General features: G+C 42.7%; 1 protein-coding gene across 2 annotated transcripts in view; it reads left to right on the forward strand.

The window, feature by feature from the left end:
* RNF145 (ring finger protein 145) overlaps window positions 1-20,440 on the forward strand; it is an 83,167-nt gene that overhangs the window by 23,651 nt on the left and 39,076 nt on the right. For both annotated transcript variants that reach the window (XM_048488018.1, XM_048488017.1), the window contains exon 2: window positions 6,069-6,282. In XM_048488018.1, the coding sequence (XP_048343975.1) occupies window positions 6,099-6,282 (184 nt within the window). In that variant the 5' untranslated portion in view covers window positions 6,069-6,098. The remainder of the gene's footprint in view (window positions 1-6,068; window positions 6,283-20,440) is intronic.

The raw sequence follows: 20,440 nt of genomic DNA on the forward strand, positions 1-20,440 counted from the left end.
CTGTGGATGGGTAAATCCACCAGTGCCCAGCCACTGTAGTGTCCTGCAACACCAGGCCAAAATGCCCAGCCTGGCACCAGTGCTCCCACACCATCCCAAGCTATGCCGGCATTCTAGGGGCTTTCCGGGGGGCGGGGCCAAACTGAGTCGCCCTCCAGAACCCGCTTGGCCCCCCTACGCCAGAGGAGCTCCTGGCTGAGTCATGCCGCAACTTTTGCAGCATATTTCTATGCCCTTCTAAGTGGAAATTCTTGGGTTTTTTTTCTTTTTTCACTTTTGAGGCCTTCCTACACCTTGGGAAAGCCCTCTAGAAAGAGTAGGGCAGCAGTGGAGTGGTGCCATCCGCACCCACCCACCCAGCAGCTCTGGATTGAACTGTAAGGGCAGCCATGAAGGGGCTAGAAAAGATTCTTAAGAGTATGGATGTGTCACTGGCAACCAAGATCAAGTTAATGCATGCCATCGTTTCCTTTGTTATTGTGTATGGGCATGAAGCTTGACAATGGAGGTGGCAGAAAGTTGATTCCTTTGAAGTGTGGTGTTGGAAGACAATATTGCGCATACTGTGGACTGCAAGAAAAATAAATCAGTGGGTTCTAAAAATACACAAGATCCAAGTGGTATTCTCTTGACATGGCTGCTGTGGTGGTGAAGGAGAGGAAGGGTTTCCCAGTGACTGCAGTTTGCATGCATTTCATTTTTAAGCCACTATTTTTGTAGACGTTACCTGTTTTTGCCAGTGGCAGGAATGATGGCCCAGAGTCTGAACAAAACAAAGCAGTCTTTGACTGGCTTGGTTTCACTTTATAACCAGTCCTTCACTGTTTTCATAAATCTTGTAGTTAGCTTTTCCAAACTCCAGTGCTTGGAGATCTTTCACTATTACAGCTGATCTCCAGGTGACAGGGATCAGTTCCCCTTGAGAAAATGACCACTTTGAAAGGAGGGGCGTATGGCATTGTACCCCATTGAAGCCCCTTCCCAAACCCTAACTTTCTCAGGCTCCACCCCCAAAATCACCAGATCCCAGAGCTGGCAACCCTACTCGTAGTCATAGATAACATAGGAATTACTTTGATGAATTCATTTCCTTCCTGTAGTAGCCAGCCCATAACCTGAGATTGCTAGCATGTGGCAGCTGGAGGTGTACTAACTCTGAACATGAAATGTTCCACTAAGATATAATCACTCATAATCTGTATTTGTGTAAGCCTAATTAAAAAGCATATAAAGTTGTTGCCATCAAAATAACTTGTCATAATTAATTTCATTAGTTAATCTTGAATTGTTTGAACAAGCACTTCCTGTTTTCTGTCCTGAATTTGCTGCAAGTTGTTTCCATTGGATAATTTTGTGTGTATTTTGTGTGTACTCAAACACACCAGCTTCTCTTTGTTGTTGGCTTCTCTTGTTATCGGCTTCTCTTTGTTGTCTTTTTCTAATAGAAGAGCTGGAGTTTTTTAAACCTTGCCTCAGGTAAAGTACAGTTTTGTATATCTGTGGCAAAATAATAGTGAAAGTGGATATTCAATTATATGGTACTTCTTTCATTCTGTACTTCAGTTTCATTTCCAGTGGTAGTCAAAATGTCAGTAGAAGATGTTATTTCCATAGAAATAGGGAAAGTAATGATAGCCACAAAGGGATGAGTATTGTATATTATATGTTGTTTCAGTAGCTGTTGATTGTTAAATCAGGCTGGTGGTTGTTTTTGATTGTGGGCTATAGCCGAAAAAGTTCAAATGCTTGCTGTTCACCTCCCTCTTCATTCCATGTGAATTCTGTATTTTTCCTCTTTTTTTCAGTTCCACTGTAAGACAGAGGTTTGGAGGAACAGGATCTGTGTGCTTCAATTTTGCTTTTTATATTTGTAACCCCCAAAAACCCTGTCTTTAATTCGATGCAAGTGTCAAAACAACAGTTGCATCTCTCAGCTGACTGGTGATACCAAATGCAACTGTGAGCCAGAAGTCTTTTACTCTTATTTCCTTTTGTAGTAAAATCAAACATTCTGCCATCATTTCTTTAGTGGGGCTTATAAATAAAATTCATCGTAATTTAATAGGCAGAAAATAGCCATTCACTGAGTCAGGTTTGGGCTTGAACCAGTGAGATCTGGGTTTCGATCCCCCGCATGGGCTATAAAGTTCACTGGATGACCTTGTGTCAGTCACTGTGTTGTTTTAATCTGTCTCACTGGTCCATGGTACTTTTTTCCCCAGGGCAAGGCCCATCATTAGCCACACTGAGTTTCTTGAAAGGAAAAGAAGAAATAAATGTGCAGAACACCTGCTGGCAAAATATCTTAATTTTGTGGATGCCTTTTGGTTAGCTGACAATTTTAATTGTGTTAACTCATGCCACGAAACATTTCTGAACCTGCCTAAGCGATTGCTGCCACACCCAACTCAGATAAAGCAGATGCAGAAAGGTCAGACAGGAACTTGCTGCAAATGATTTAGTTGTTCTAATAATGACTGATTTTCACCATGTAACTGTAGAACTGGGGTGGAAGTTCCAAGGCCAGAAATATTTTAAATTGAAAAAAAATGGTTAAAAGCAATTGCAACATTCTTAATGTTGGAATACCTTTCTTTTCAGTGGGTGGAAGTTGACGTAAATTACCAAGAAGCTATTAAAGGCCCTTTACTATGATGCGCCAAGTTGTTGAACCAATACAGAGTGAAATGCTTGCAATTCCAGATTTGTCTTGACAGGGGGAAGCGGGAGGACATTGTAAATTACAGGGCAGTCTGCGTACATTGAACCATAGTGTGTTGTCTGGTGGTGACGGGATGTGTCTTAGTCAGTCACTTTTTTCTCTAGCAACAGGCACAAGACTGTATCTAGCTGTGGACCAGAGCCTCCATAGCAGTTGTTATGGCATATTTTTGCGGCTGAATACCTATTGGAATTTCTTTTGCAAAGCATTTTGTAGGCAAAAACGAAATATGCCATTTATACCTGCTTGGCAGGGGCAAGATTATACTTTGAAAAGTCTGTTGCTGTTTCTCCTTCTTACAATGCTGTCATCGTCTGCAAGTATTTGTGTGTGCATGTGTGCATGTAGTCATACTGTGACCACACTGCATTTTTTTTACCACAGCTGTGTGCACAGGACTCATCACCTTTCCCTTGCCAGTCTTTGCTCAGATCCCCACACAGTCAGCTCCTGAGAGCTTGTGATTCCTGAATAGTACCAGCAGCTGCCTTGCAAGCATTGCACATATCACAGTAACTTTTATGAATAACTCCAAAGCACATGCATATAGCAGTCGCATTGATCCATATGGATTACCATGTTGTTAGGCTGTTTATTGCAGGCATATTCCTGAATGTGGAGAACTGCTATATATCCTCCCTCTCAGTTTCTTTCTAGTTCTGTACTCAACTCACTGATTATTGCTGCTTCTGTTGCACTTTCCTATCTTGTGTTTGTATTGTCATCTACTAATCTTGGGGAATTTTGGAATTGAAGACATTTTACCCACTGCTTTTAGCTGAACTACACTGGAATCCCTCATCTCAATTTTTAGAGCTAAACTGATCGTTCAGTGGCAGTAGCTAAGGAAAATGGAAGACGACAAACTGTTTGAGCTGGAATCCGGTCAGCCTCAAATGCTTCTCTTGAGGCATGAGGACCTCCTGGCTTAGGCTGAGACCTGGATGAGGCATGCTAGCACATTTTAAAAAATCTCATGCCGGGATATAGTGTATAGAATCCTCAACTCATTCTCTGAAGTCAAAATGGAGTTTATGTTTTCCATTCAGTGTTCTGAGCAGAAGAGTTGACAGGAGAAGAGTTGGGGCCTTAAATTGCAGGTTAAGGGCTTTTTACCACTTGAATGCTGTTTTTGCAATATTTAACTGTGATAAAGAATGGCAGATCTGTTTTACTGTTGTGTAACTGAATTGGGCTTTCATTGCTATCCATCCCATGCATCATAGACATTTTTAAAAATTGGATTCTACTATTGTCAGTAAAATACTGTAATATCTGAATATATATAAGCTTAATCTGATTCCACAAATTGTGTGTGGGCTGAGAGAGATGTAGACAATAACTGGGGTTTTAGACTTCATGTCCAAATATAAAGCCAATATATTGTGGTGGTGAAAGTATCAAATTATGATCTGGCAGAGCTGGGTTTGGTTTCCCCTGCTCCCATGAAATTTGATGGACAAAGCTGAGTGAGTATTTGGGACTGGCCTATCTCACAGGATTGGTTTGAGGATGATGAGAAATCCAGGTATGCTTCTCTAAGCTCCTTGAGGAAACTTGGGATAAAGATATACTGTAAAGAAACAACAGCTGTGAACTAATCTCTGGCTAGTGAAGAAAACCACTGCAGTGAGATCTCGCTTTGTTAATTTCCAGCCCTACAGGGATTTCTTGTAGCATTGGAGTGTTTGTATTGCATATCAAGGGTAGCACAGTTGTAACAACAGAAGGATTTTGGGATTTGACATACTTTATTGAGAGCCTCTCAAGTGTTTGTTTTGTGCTACAGTAAGAACTTATTCAGATATGGCTGTGAGAACTTTTTTTTGCAGAACATCTTAGTTCAGTAACACCGTTCAACCCATATCCTTTTAAAAATGCCATGTAAACTAAAGACAAAAAGAGCCCTGATAGTTGTTTTGCATCTGAATATTTGAGCTGATCCCAAATCTGAAATAACAGTGGACTAAGTAGAAAACTTTGTGACTTAATGGACAGGGAGATAATCCAGGATGGCATTCTTTATAGTTTGGAAACTGTCTTTCTGAGGGATATTTAATATTCTAGGAGTGCTGATTCAAGATGAAAGAGTAGGCTTGATATACTTTTCTTACTACGTTTTAGGCTAACCTGTTACAGTACTGCAGTATTCTGGGAAGATTTAGAGCCTCCAAAAATTGCAGGATGAGTTCTTATTATCCTATCACTTTTGATACAGTGATTATCTTTTATGACCTCACAATTTATTGGAATAAAATTTATTGGAATAAAAATTTATTGGAATAAAAATAAAAATTCTGCCGCAAACCATAATGGGATAAATTTCTCAGACATATCCTTATGTGATTGCCATAAGTCGGCTTTGACTTGATGGTACACACACATTCTAGATACCAAGTTGGGAGTGCTTCACAGAAGTATGAAATGTTCAGTCCTTTTCCCTGTAGCCTTAAGCTCTGAATGCCAGCTACTGCTGGCAGAGTGACTCTGTTTTACAGTTAGTCAATGTGGCAAATTGTCAGTATGGAAAACAGAAAAGAGTGGTCTAAATATAGAGCATAAGGAAGTTCACTGCTGAAGTTCTAATTGATTGATTACAAATAGAATGAAACTCATTCATAGGGTGATGCGTTTTTCATACGTACCTTTAAAACATGATGCATAATTGACTTCATGATCACATGATGTTGGCTTGAATCTGATGAAACAGGTTTCCACTAGCAAAATGGACTTTCATCTCTTTGTTGCAGCCTTTGTTGCAGCCCAAAACAATGCTCCAGGGAGGCAGAGGATTTACAGGAAAAGCAGAAGCTGAGAGTAGACTAAAATTATCCCCTTTTCAATTTATAGAAACTCTCAGTAGGATCCATCCACTCATATTATCACCAGTTTAAAAAGATTACCAAGGATATGCCTGCCACTAGCAAATAGCCACAGTACCTCAATGAAACCTCTGTGGTATATCACACTGTACCTCTCAATGCCAGATTCTGAGAACAGCAGACATTGGCCTGGAACCTATACCTTTCCTCCACGAGTGCTTCTCCCTGCAGAAGATATCTTCCACTGCCGACTCTACTTCCTGTGGCCGTAGGCATTTCTGGTTTTGCTGTTGCCTTTTATTAAGGTACAAATTACCTAACAAGAAGAACTTGTAACTGAAAATGGGGAACTGCCTTCACAGGACCTGGGAGAGCCCAGATGATTTGCAGTTTATGTACTTTTGAAAGTGTCTGTCTAGGCACTGATAAAGACAGAATGTTAAGCTTCCCAACGAGGAGTTTCTTATATTAAGGAACATTTCTGGTGTCCTGAAATTTACTTGTTGCTTTCTGCTTTTTTTCAGTCTGCAGCACAATAATTGAAAAGAAGCAGAATGGCTGCAAAGGAGAAGTTGGAAGCAGTATTAAATGTGGCCTTGCGGGTCCCAAGCATTATGCTTTTGGATGTCTTGTACAGATGGGATGTCAGTTCCTTCTTCCAGCAGATCCAAAGAAGTAGCCTCAACAACAATCCCCTGTTCCAATACAAGTACTTGGCTCTTAACATGCATTATGTGGGTAAGTTATACTTCGTTTGACATAAGAGTATATTCCTTGCTAATGTCTGACTGAAATGATTATGCTTTTCCATTTCAAAACGTTCCTATTCTATGATAGCGACAGATTGCAAATAATCTTTTACTCCATCCCTGATTTATTGGCTTCAGTGCTCCCCTGCCTCACCCCCTGCAGCAGTGAAAGTAAGTTCTGAGTACTCCACTGTTGTCATAATTGGCCTCTTTTTCAGGCCTAGGAAATGATGCCCAAGCAAAGCAGCTGACCAACAGTGGCTACTATTGATAGCCTTGTCATCTAATACCAGCCCCCATTTGAATCAGCAAGACAGTGGTCAAGGAGGGCAGAGGGTGTAGGCGTTGCAGTTTGCCAGTACTTGCAGCTGATGATGACCTCACCTTGTGGGAAGAGAGACTTAAATGTCAGAGATGCTGGGGCTGTGAAGGGGCAGCTGAAATGTCTGATTTACATGATAGACATTCCTCATGGCCACCACAAGGATTCTGACCCTTTCAGCAAGGGCCAATAAACCTGGGCTGGGGACGGGAAAAAAACCATTCGGGGGGGGGGGGGGACTTTGCACAGCTCCTGCCCCTAAAGCAAGGCTGCCCCGTGTTAAGTCCTCCGAAACGGATTATTCAAGAATCGCACCATCCGTGATTCTTTTGTTTTAATGCAGTTTGCAGCGACTCTCAAGCGAGCGGCTGTCTGCGAAGTGCTTTAATTGGCTGCACTTCCCTTTTTCTAAAAGTTCCTGTCCCACAGTTGAATGGGCACGCAGGGTCACAGGAATGTGTAGTGCCAGCACAAGACGTCAGCATGGCTGTGGGGGGTCCATGCTTGCCTGCCTGTGTAGCTACGCAGTGGAGGGAGGTAAAAAAAAAAAAGATGCACCTCCATGCGAAGGCACTGGTTCCACAGGCTCCGTTTGCTCCCTACATGGAGGCATGCAAACGCGAAAACTGGAGAGCAGTTTACTTTATCCCGACTTCAACCTGTTTTGCCTGTGCTGTGCAGAAGGGGCCTTAGTATCACATGAGCACCAGGAGCTCTTTGTCCTCCAGGGTATGGGGGTCACAGTCTGATGACACCATGCATGGTGAAGGAATTTCAGTATCTTCTCCCCTACCCCCTTTTGAGAATTATTTTTGTGACTTGAAACTGACGCAGGAGCTGCTATTGCCATTTTCAGACATTTGTGCGTAATGACAACACTTGTAAGTTTTCCAGTGGAAGAAATAGAAGCTCCTGGAGGCCATTTCAATTCACAAACATGGCACGGGGGAAGGTTGAAGCCCTTTCTCCATGCAGTAAACAGTGCCTTGAAGGCATGGAACTCCCTGTGCACGTGTATACAAAGTCCTCATGGCGGAATGAGGACTTGGTACTATGTGAAAGCCCTGAGTCAAGCAGAAGTGCACAGGAAAGGATCTTAGATGATGGGGAGCTGCCAGTGCGCAGATCCAGGCAAGGGAGCTGGTGTGGGGGTGGGGGGCGAGCAGTGGTGCTGATGTAAGTTTTGGGGGCGTTTTTTGCAGGGTGGTGGTTAAAGGTAAAATGGAGTGTGGAGAATCATATATGCTGCCTGGAGTACTTTGGAGGAAGGGTGGAATAAAATATGTCAAATAAGTAGAGTGAGCAGCAGAGGTATAAAGGAGGAGCTGCTGCTTCACACCCATTTTTGTTCCTTGTGCTGGGGGGCTTAGTGGTACTCCAAGATGACTGTGGAGGCATCAGCAGTTGTCTCACTTCCTTCCCTTTGCTCACCAGAGCAGGAAGAGGAGAAACAGTGTGCAGCCATCGGCAGCCACCTCCATCACCCCCTCCCCTAGAATATTCTTGTGATGTGTCTGTGAGTGCTGCTAACAGCAGTAGCACATAGCTCCTTTTGTTTCTTTTGTGTGGAGCCCAAGTTGAATCTTGCTGGGCTGCAGATTCCAGGAGCTGCAGCTCCTCTTGAGTGCCACTGGTTCTGCTCTGTCCTTGAGGTGAGCAACCACATAGCAATGAATAGAGCACTGCTTACTCACCTGGCCGCTAGAGGCATGGGTTTCCCTTTGCCCTTTTAGAATCAGCAATCAGCAATAGAGAAGCAGTGGCCTTATGTATTCCTGGTAGTGCTCACCACATTAATTAATTTAATTTCAAACCATTTGAGTTTGGCATTCTTGACTTATTTGTCAAAACACATCCTTATACATAATTGCCTAAGGAATGGATTGTTTGACAATGAACCCCTAGCCACTGGGCATGCATGACTCATAAAGTCCTGCACATACATTGGTAGGCAACATTCTATCCCATCCCCGCCCGCCTTCCCTCAACTGAGGAGCCTCTCCCTGCCCCAAACTACAAACGAGCACAGCAGGGCAGGGGTGGGTTGCCACCCACTGCCCTGCTAAGAATGCCACCAGCCCCCCCCCGTTGCACACTCCCCCCCACCCCAAAAAGCAACCCAGGCTGGCTCACCAGCACATTGTCCCACCACCCTCCCCCTTCTCCAAACAAACACTCAGAATCTACCTCAAAAGGATGATGAGCGCCAGCCTTGACTGGAGTCCAGCGGGGGTGGGGGCTGGTCTGGGGCCACTCTTCTGGGGGAAAGAGGGAGGGGGTGGGGGTCCTGCACCCTCCCTCCCCATCTAGAGCCCATTTTATTTTAATTTGAAATGGTCTTTAGTGCTAGTTTATGGTATATTTGGATGGCTGGTTTCCCAGAATTAATCATAATACTATTTCCCAGAATTTATCATAATACTAGGAAATTATCAGACCCGTTTTGTCTGCTTACATGTGTTAATTAAAGGAATAGAAGGAAGCAATTCCCTATCTCCCTAAGAATATTATAGCTGAGTCATTCAATGAAATTAATTGAACATAAATTGGTGGGTTTCATTACAACAAGATATGGTGCCAACTGGTTGCTTAGACAGCTTTAAAAAATTTTGCCCACAACTATGTCTACATAGTTTGGCCCAAGAGTTTGTGTTGATTGGCAAGGATAATGAAGATATAGAGATACTAAGGTTTTGCATGGCATTTCCATTTTATCATTGTGGCAGCAGGATCAAGCTGCAGGATAACTTTTTTTCCCTCCTAATACAACTACTGGCAAAGGAGGCAGGATAGAAACGTTCGTGTGACACAGTCAGATATTATGACCAGATAAATAGTTGTTCTTCAGGGACTTGGGAGTTAACCTTGATCTGACCCAGATTAATTTGGAACTTATTCAACTTGCTCCTGAACATCGCTGTCTTAGCAGTATTTGTGAGAACTGGGTTCATTATAGGTTGGCACTCTGGTGCCACCTGTCATGGCATGCACTTCTTCCATTATGCTTGGAGGCACTTTCTTGTAAAAGCTGGCTCTAAGATTAAAGGATGCAAAGCTCTTGCCAGTTAGGCCTAGTGCCCTCTGGTACAGTTTACAGCATTGCCTGGTTTGGCCCAAGAATTTGTTTTAAGCTCATGATTGTAGGAATGGGACAGATATCTGCTCACATGTCTGTTGCTTGAGGCAACAGATTATTGCAGATTACAACATGTTACCTACCCTTGGCCTATTGTGATTTAGCATGCGATTTGCAGATTAATTGCAGAAATGTCATCTTTCTGAACTAAATATGTACCCCGCTCCCCAGTGTGATGTGTGTGTGTGTGTGTGTGTGTGTGTGTATAGTAGCAAAAGACTGTTTCTGCTCCAAAGAGCATACTGTTTAGCAGCACCATTCTTTAAAAAATAATGTTTTTGAAATATACAACACTATTAGAAAAACTTTTCCCTTCTGTAAACCCATCCTTTTTTTCTATCCCTAAGCAGAGAAGAGGGGGGAAAGGAAGAGGGAAGGGAGGAGGAAGGAAATAATGGACAAGAAGTACAGAAATAAAATTGAAAAAGGAGGTGGAAGATAAACCTAATACTCTAAATAGAGAAAATAAGTCTTATATCAAATTTCAGAGTCCAGTTATAAAAATTAAGTCCAGTTACAATTATATTCCATCCCTGCATCCAGTCTACTAAATGTTGTTTTTCCAATGATATGATCCATTAGTTTTTTCTGTCCCAGTTTCTGCAGATTGTGGTGTTGCAGCTTTTTACCGGTGCAGTATAAGGTGTTTGGTAATAACAGCACCCCTTAAAATCCAAAGTTTCTGAACTTCTATGTAGAAACCCCATGGCCTACGAGGAGGTTGATGGCTGAGAACAGAAAAGATGAGTCGAAGATAAAATTAATCTGTTTTTCCACCTCTTGCCAGAATAGTGTGATGATCAGGCCAGTTTCTCCAGGGGCGGTTGCTGCTGTGGTCCCTGAGACCATGTCTGTGGAATCTGTCTGGGGTCTAATGAGCTTGCAGGGAGGTGTATTTTTTCACTCCCCTGTGGTGCTTGTATCTGCAGCCCTGCTCCCATTTCAGCCATAGCTGATCGAATGGAGGTCACAGTTTTAAGGAGAAGGAGCAATATTTGTGCATGTGGGAATAGTTGCATCAAACTCAAACAGGATCATAGTTCTGGAGGCTCTGATGCAGCTAAACTATCAGGGCCAAATTTGACAGGAATTTGACAAAATGCTTCTGGGAGCAACATTGACTTTGATGGATTTAGAAGGATGAAACTCTTTATGATTGCACGTCAAGGCTGATAGTAATGGAAGGGGAGGAGGGTACATTCAGTAAGCAATGAGTAGAATATTGTGATATCAAAATAATTGTTTACAGTATACTTGTAGGTTTGGGATTTCAAGTCTAAAGGCTCATACATGTATTTATGCAGCACTGTCAATGTTTATCACTCTTTACTGCACAAGCAAGAGTTCACCTACAGATCTACTTATGAGTAACATGTTTCCCTGGTCCCTCTGGCGAGTAGATCACTCAGCAGCACGCATTCACTCCACCACCCACTTCCAAGTTCTAAACTTGCCATGTAGTTTAGAGAGGATCCACATGAACCTTACTGAATCATATCATTGTCCATGGAAACCAGAGTCTCCTGCTTTTTCTAATCTTCTTCCCATCTCAGTGCAGTTAAGAGAAATCTGCATTGGCTTTGAGGTTTGCAAAAGATGAGAACCAGTTAGAGAGACTGCTGCAGGGTACTTTCTTCATGTCCTGAACAAATGAGAAAATACATTGGCTTTCCCTCATGGTTCCTGTAAATAATAGAGTGAGAGTTCAAAAGCAGGGCAGGAAGTTGGTATTAAATGCAAGACAAGTCAGTGTTTGTAGAACTGTGAATCTTATTAAAGCTCATATTTCTCGAGTCATTGACACAACTATATTAATGATGGTGCAGTCTTGAAGGTGTTGTACATCTGACTCTTTCTTCTGGTTGACTGTGTTTACCTTTTGTGTCACTCCGATAAGCGATGAGTGTTGTGACCTGTGTTTTCTGAACCCAAATAAGTATGGAAAAACAGATGCTGCAAAGATGACTACCCATATGCTAGGGTTTTTGTTCTTAACATGTTTGAAACATTCTTGCTGTAATGTGGGAATCTTCCAGTATGCGGTTTATGTATGCAGATTTCTGGCAGGTCACAAGTCTATATTTTCAAATGTCCAAAACCTTATTCATGTAACTTATAATCTGTACATGTTCAAATAATGACTTTGTGATGAACACCTGTCTACTTTCAGCATTATTGTAGAAAAGCTTTGGGTGAGGGAATCTTGCTCTAAACGGTAAGATCTGGCTTCATTCAGACTTCAGACAAAGTCATAATTCACAATGACAGGCATGCATGTGGTTTGTTTCTCATGGCTGTGCCCTCCCTCTGTTTTACTAAGGATTCCTGATTTGAAACTGAATTTCCAGGGACTCCTTGTAAACTGGGATTCTGAACCATGCAGTGTAGAATCCTGGTTTTTAGGGAGTAAAAAGAAACAAAAAAAATCTGCTCTCGAATCAGGGTGGGGAAACCAGAGTTAATTTAGGAATCAACTAGGAATGTTTAGCTTTGGGAGAAGGGAGAAGGGACCATTTGGTCATGAGAAACAAGTCATGTCCATTCCCGTGGTGGCCAACATCAGGGCCGTTTCTGCACGGCGGCGGAAACGGCTGGGTCGGCGCATTCCGCGCCGACCCGAAGACGCTGGGACCGTCCGCATGGACGGTCCTGGGAGGAGGCGGGACGCTGGCGCTGCAGAGCCCTGCCGCCAGGCAGTCTCTGTTTCAGACGCCGCCGCCGAGGTCTGGGGACACCCCGCCACCCTGCGCCAGCCTGCTCGAAAGGCCCAGGCTATGCGGTCCCCAGGCCTCGCCATGCGACGCCGGATGCCCAGGGACAAGGTAAGTGCCAGGTGGGGAGGGTATGGAAGCCGCTGCCGTCACCGGGTAGCTGGAGCTTCACGGGCGTGAGCTCTCGAAAAGAACGCTTCCCAGCTGCTCTCTGGGAATACCAGCCGCGGGCCGGGCGGAGCGAGGGCGGCACACTGTTGCAGCTGCTCATAATGGCGGCCTGGAGACGCCACCGGGCCTCCAGGCCGGCCATTATTCGCCCGCAAGGAAACGGCCCAGCTTAGTATGGTGGATGAATGAAGTGCCTGTCTTGCTTCTCTCACATTCATCTACCTTCTGTCTCAGATTCCCCTGCTTCTGCCCTATTTCCTTATAGTTATGGTTGTGTGCTTCCTTTCACCTAGGGAAGGGGACATTCAGACTTTTCCTTCACCCTAATGACATCCCCAAGAATATTTGGCAGCCACGCCTTTTGAAAGCCTAAACCCTTGGGGAATCCACACAACTAACACTGGCCAATATTTGAAACTTTTCTGACATTTCATTGTAACCCATTTCATTCTGAATCATAGATAATAAGTATCCTATCTTTGCTTCTATCTATGTGAAATGCTCTGGGGACAGAACTGTAGTCTTGATTAAAACACTAGGTGCTAACCTCTTCATAGTGTATTTTATGCCTGGGCAAATATTAGGTTGTGTGACAGATCTAATTTTCAAATGTTCTATTTTAGAGTGTAGCTATTTTTAAATGAACACATAATCTTGTGACTTGGTCTTGTGTCTCTGTGATCATGCACATGGAGAGAGAACTTTCCTGTGATATTCCATCATTGTCTTGATCTTTGTAATAAATAACTAATTTTCTGTATTCAGGAGCCATGTGAAAGTGAAAACATTCCTCTTGCACTCCAAATTCACTGTGCTATCTAATTTTGTTCCCTTTTGCATTCTTATTGGTTGCCAAAATGGATTTACTGTTGGTATAAACACTTCTTTGGAGGTTGGGTGGGAAAGTACCATTCAGACAATAATGTGCCAATAAAGGCCACCTTGTACCATTCAGACAATAAAGTATCAGAGTAGCTATTCACCACACACCTATAATTCTTCTTTGTAACTGGTGTGTTATCTTTGCAGCCAGTGTTGAGCGTCCACAACTTTGGACCCCCCTAAACCAAACTTCACCAAACCTGGGTGGTTTTATCAGGAGAGTCTCCTGAAGATACCCGGAAAGTTTGGTGCTGCTAGCTTAACAATTGCACCCCTGACAGCAGGCACCCCCCCAAATTTCCCCAGATTCTCCTTTTATGTCCACCCCCTTCAGCATGGATTTAAAAGGGGAATCTGAGGTCCCCAGTGTAAACATTGAAAGTGATGCTGTTTCAGGGTTGGGGATAATCCACCCCAAAACAGCATCACTTTCAGTGTTTGGGGTGGATTCCAGCATCACAGTGGCTTCCCATGGGGAGGCGGGGGCAGGGGCGCAAAACTCAGATTTTGCACTGGGCTCCATTTTTCCCTAGCTACGCCTCTGCCCGGAGGGGAGGTCAGAAGGGACTGCCAGCTGGGAGCCATTCGGTGGGGGGGCGGGCGGGGCAGGGGAGTCTGCCATCCCTGGCCTCGGAGAGTTGCTTTTATAAGCACTGAGGCTGGGGCAGGGCTTGGGAAGGCATGGCCACACCCCCTGAATTCCCCCCATAAAAAATCTATACCTACGTCACTGTGAAATACTATGCATATTTACTCAGGAGCAAGTCTCATTAAATTTAGTTCTGAAGAAACATGTAAAATTGAATTGCTTTTTGCGTGCATTTGCTCAGATTTCTTCCCATCAGTCCTTGCCTTCCTCCTGCATATTGCCTCTTCTGTGTTGCTTCCTTCAAACAAACATGTTTAAAATGGTAAACACCTTGGGGAAGTTGTGTGTTCTTTCCTGGCTTATATTAATAAAACATTGTGTCACTTGAATTTAATATAAAATATTATGTCAGATGAGCATAATATGTTTTACTAATCATTAATATTGGCTCTGGAGCTAGCATGGCGGAAGTGGTATATTCATAGATCATCAAGATAGAGAAGACAGGGATGATTATGAAAAAGTCTGACAGCAAAGGAAATACCACCTTCTGTTCAACTTACTTTTCCTGTTCCCAACTTTTTTGGGCTACTGTCCTTTGATCCTAGCTTTAGTACCTATAACACTTGCTCCTTTTCTATCAGTCACATGCTTGCAGCTCAGTGGGTTACATGTTGCCCCTGGAAGGGTTAAAGATGGTCTGGAAAAGTTCAAATAAAAGGTCTAGACCACTGTTCTAGGGAGTAATGACTCTTACCTTTAGTTCTTGGAATGCTGTGTGTTTTCTCCTAATTCACATAATTCACATAATTCTGGGTCTCTTCCATTTCAAGAAAAAATATTCAACCTTCAGAATTATTGATTAGTAGTGGGACCCTCTGCCATAAACATGTGGCAGTTTTTGAACAGTAGCTCAATAGCTGTGTTGGTTGCTCATTATACTTTTCTTCTTCTTTATCTTACTCATTGCTCCATTTTCTCTTGCCTGTTTCTTCAATACTCAGCCTTTTCTTTCTTCTTATTTCTGATTATATCTGACTATTATTCTGGCCTCCCATTGCCTTTATATAATTTTGCTTTTCTTGGGTGGTCTATGTGGGCCATTTAAGTTCTTGTTATTTTTAGTAATACCAGTAAAATTCTTAATAAAATTATCTAGCAGCTCTAATAAGAAAAATATGGAATGCTGCAGTATGAATTACAGAGAGTAGTCAACACCCTGACACTAAATTGAGACAATGAAAGAATAGTGTGACTTTTTAGACACCAGCATCAAAAACATGACTTTTTTCATTTGTGCATTTGGTGTGGCAGCATTTCTCAAATCAATGAAATGTGCCTTTTTTTGGAGATTCTGCTAGTTTCCTGCCCTAGTCTAGGGACCATGTTGTCCACACTGTTCACAGTTTTGATCAGTGTTGGGATAGTGCCAAAACATAGCTTAGCAACTCGAAATACCCCTTCAGGCCTGTATTTGCATTCCTCCACTCTATAGCATTTGAGTTGTGCTTTTTTTCCCCTAGACCATGGTTTGCTTCAAAGTGTAGCTTCAGAAAGATATGGAGGTGGCAGAGAAATTGAATGAGTTCTTTTCATCTCTTTTCACTATGGAAAATGTGGGACACCCACCCACTCCAGAGCTACTGCTGATCCAATTTGAGGTAACAAGATATGAAGTTCTAGGACTACTAAGCAAACTGAAAACTAATGAACCACCAGTCTCAGACAGCATATGCCCAAGGGTGCTTAAGGAACTCAAATGTAAAATAGTTGCTGTACTAACAAGTATATGTAGTTGCCACTAAAATCGGCCTCCATACCGGAGGACTAGAAAATAGTGAATGTTACACTTATTTTTAAAAAAGAATTTCCATGGGGATCTAGGTGATTACAAGCCAGTTAGCTTAACATTAGTCACAGGTAAATTAATAGAAACTATTATTAAAAATAAAATTATTACGCACAAATAAAACAAAAATAGTTGAGGGGAAATCAGCATGGCTTCTGTGGAAGGAAGTCCTTCCTCACCAACTTTATTTGTTTATAAATACATATGGAACTGTGGGGGGGGTCGGTAGGGAGCAGTGTATAGCCAAGTTGAAGACCAAGACAGATTATGCAGAACAGGAGGATCCCTCCAAATTGTCTGAGTATGCAACAGGATGATTGGTTAGTGGAAAGTGATGGGCATTGGAACAAAAAAATATTAACCTGAAATTAAAGAGATCTTGGGGTCGTATTGAATAGCTCAGTTGAAAGTATACAGTGAAAAAAGACAAATTCTCCACTTGGCAGTATTAGGAAAGGAATTAAAAATAGAACGATCAATATTGTAATGCTCTTGTATGGAGCTGTGGTGAAGCTCCATTTGGAATACCGTGTACGCTTGGGCACCATATCTGAAAAAGCATTTTACAGAGCTGGAAAGAGTGCAGGAGGCAACCAAAGTGATTAAGGGTTTGGGCCGCCATTCCTATGCGAAAAGCCTTAACAGCCTGATACTTTTCAGTTTAGAAAACAGTCAAATAAAGCCATGGAACATGATAGAGGTTTATAAAATTATGAATGACGTAGAAAAATTAGATACAGCCTTTTTTCCAGTGACGTTAATGGTCGATAGGTTCTGGACAGACAAAAAGAAATCCTCACGCAAAAAGTAAGTAAATTGTGGAATTCACTGCCAGTGAACAGTGATAGCAATTGACATAGATGCCTTTAAGAAAGAATTTGATTCATGGAGTCTAGTTCCATCAATGACTACCAGCCATCGATGACTACTAGGTGAATGAAAGGAACCCCATGTACAGGGTTGACACTAGGAATGAAGATCCATCAGTTCTTTTACCCAGAAAACTCATGAAAGCTTATACGCAGGAAAATGTTAATCTTTTTGGGTTCTACTAGACTCAAATTGTATTCTGTTACTACAGACTAATATGCCTACCAACCTGAAATTGTTCCTTGTACAAAAGAAGCAAAACACTGAATACCAGAGCTTTGGGGAAGGCCTCGGCTTCTGACCTGTTTGTCCTCCAGGGCATTGGGTTGGCCCCACGCTGTGTGAAACAGGATGCTGGACTAGATGAACCACCGGCCTGAACCAGTAGAAATCTGCTTATGTTGTAATTGTTTATGTTGTTTGTAGAATCTTGATTTGCAGGCCAAATGCCACTCGTAGTTTTCCACTTTGCTGGTCATAGGGTGAGATGTTTACAAAGTAGAAAATGGGATGTTGACAAACTAGGAACTGTGAAAGGGAACCCATTCAGGAAAAGGAAAGGGAGAATGGAATGCATTAGACTACAGAGATAGTCCCAGTTATCATAAAACAATGATTTGGCATTATATCTGAATTGAACCTATGTCTCACTTGTCCAGTTTCCTCTCGTCACGAAAGTGTTCAAGTCTGATTTAAAAATCTCTGCCTTGGTATATCTCTGATCTTTAGATAATATGTACATTCTGTTGTCAGAGTGCTGGAAGATATTTCTGTTGACAGTTTGTATATGAATCTCCAGCTAGTTTAACACAGTGACCTTGATTTACCGCATGGTAGAGGGGTAAGAGTCATGGAGAGTGAAAATAAAAAAGTGCATCTAGGATCATGTTTTGAATCCCAGTCTTTATTCAAAGTACAGAAGTTTCCTTTTTGAAACACAAAGCAAGCACCATTCTATCCTATATCTTTAAATGGTTAGTAAATGTTTTTGGTAGCCAAATAGGGAACTAACTTTACAACTTTTGATTTACAGAAAAGGCCACATATTAATATACTCTTTTGAATCCAGAGTTGTTGTTTGTGTTAGAATAACTTTGGCAAAGGGGCTTCTGCAGAGGAAAAGAAAACTGGAAACCTGCAGCATGGTGCTTAGAATTTTTTTTTCTAACGATTGCAGCACAGAGAATGCTGAGATATTGGTTTAAGCTTATAAGCAGCAATGTTGTGACTAAAAGCTGCTGCAGTGACCTTGACTGCAGTTTTGCCTACTAATTTCAGTATTTTAAGATTTCCACTGTTTGGACCACCTTTTATCATCATTACATCATTATATCTAATTCTGAACTGGGCCGTAGAGTGTGGATACAAATATTCTACAAAGGAGACCATGATCAGATGAGAAACTATTTTGTAAACCTAAGGGAAGCCAGGTTTGGAGAAAAATCTGAATGTAAGAAAACCAGGGGGTTAAAAAACTTTTTTAAAAAAACAATGTCTGTATCTTTAATAAAAAATAGGCCACTAACAGCTCCTCAATCTGTGTTTCAAAATGTTTGTAGCTATCTTGATGGAATCATTGCTAAGGTTTCCAAGGCTTAGGGGGAGATTTTAATTATTTATTATTATTTATTTTATTAAATTTATATCCCACTCTCCCCGCCCAAGGTCAGGCTCAGGGCTGCATACAGACATATTTTAAAACATTTTACTGATACATAAAACTCATTTCAGACATCATTAAAATTCAAGATGGTCAGAACATTAGAACCTGTGAAAAACTATCCAGCCCAGCACGGACATGAACCCCAATCAGAGAACTGTCTGAGCATGGGAGAAGTCAACACAGAGTGAGCATGGGAGCGGTAACACAGAGTGACAAAATGCATTGTTGATTCATTGTTGTAGGGAGACTGGCAGATGATGTCAGGACATACAAATGACCTCAATCAAAGGCCAGGTGGAACACCTCTGTTTTACAGGCCCTGCAGAACTGTTTAAGATCACGCAGGGGCCCTGGTGTCAGCTGACAGGGAGCTTCATCAGTCTGGAGCCAGGGCAGAAAAGGCCCTGTCTCTAGTCGAGGCCTGTCACACGTCCTTGTGGCCAGGGACTACCAGGAGATTTTTGTTGGAGGACTAGAGCATCCTCCACGAGCAATATGGTGTAATGCAGTTTCACAGATAAGAGGGTGCCAGACTGCTCTTGAAAGTTAAAACCTTGAACTAAAACCTTGAACCTGATTCAGAATTCCACTTGCAGCTTCTGGAGCACAAGTGTAGCGTGCTCTCTCACTGACACACTGGTGAGAAGTGTAGCCGCTGCATTCTGAACCAATGTCAGTTTCCGAGTCAGTCTCAGGAGCAGCCTGCATAGAGCAGGTTATAATAGTCTAGCCTGGAGTTGACTGTCACATGGATCACTGTGGCTAGGTCAGGGCAGGATAAGTAAGGGGTGGGCTATCTGGCCTGTTGAAGATGGTAGAAGATGATCCTGTCCAAATTGGTGACTTGGGAGGACTCCAAACCCAGGTCTCTAACAAATGCAGCTGGGTGTAATGCATGAAATCCTGGCAGTTGGAAACCCTCCACCTAACCAGACCGACCCAACCACAGGATCTCTGTCTTCGATGGGTTTAGCCTAAGTCTGCTCTTTTCCAACCATCCCGCCACAGCCTCCAAACACTGCACCAAACCATCTTGGGCAGCGGCTGGCTGGCCATCCATCAACAAAAAAAGCTGATTGTCATCAGCATATTGGTGACAACTCAGGCCAAAGCTCCAAAGAAGCTGCACCAGGGACTGCATGTAGATATTAACATGGGGGAGAGGATAGCCCCTTGTGGCACACCACAAACAAGTGGGTGCCTCCAGGACATTCCCCCCTTCATGTGTCTCCTGCTGCCCCTGTAGTCTAGAGGAAATGCTATCAACTCCCCTAATGCCAGCCCTCAATCCCAGCATCAGCAAGGTGGTGGGCCAAGAGGTTGTAATCAACCATGTCAGATGCTGCAGTGAGATCTAATAACACCAGTAGCAACTGGTCTAGTTGCAACCGGAGCTCATCTGTGATGGCTACCAGCACGGTCTTCTCATGGCCAGGGTGAAAGCCAGATTGGAAGTGTTTCAAAACCGGTGCATCCTGAGATTAGTAGTTGGTGAGATCCATAGGATCTAATGATGGCTTCTTCAAGAGTGGACGTACCGCTGCCACTTTTAACCTTCTCGGGAAGACTCCCTGTAATAGGGAGTAGTTGACAGTTTCCAACAAAGAGTTCCATAGCACTTCATGGCTGACCTTCACCAACCATGAAGGACATGAGTCCCGAGAACAAGTGGTAGTTCTTATGACTGCAAGCACTCTGTCAATATCTGATGGAGAGCAAATCGGAGTGGTCCAGTGTAGGACCAGAAGGCAGCTAAAAGGCCTCCAGTTCCCTTACTGATTCAATAATTGATTAGAGGTTATGGTAGAGTGACAAGATCCTATCTCCAAAAAAGCTCACAAAAGCCTCACAGCCAATTCATACATTTTAGATCCCACCAACAGAGATGTCAGCAATCAAATCCCACTAAATAACTGCACTGGGCATGAGCTTGCAGACACAATGGAGGATGCAA

Source organism: Sphaerodactylus townsendi, linkage group LG03, assembly GCF_021028975.2.
Source record: "Sphaerodactylus townsendi isolate TG3544 linkage group LG03, MPM_Stown_v2.3, whole genome shotgun sequence".
Classification (NCBI taxonomy): Eukaryota; Metazoa; Chordata; class Lepidosauria; order Squamata; family Sphaerodactylidae; genus Sphaerodactylus; species Sphaerodactylus townsendi.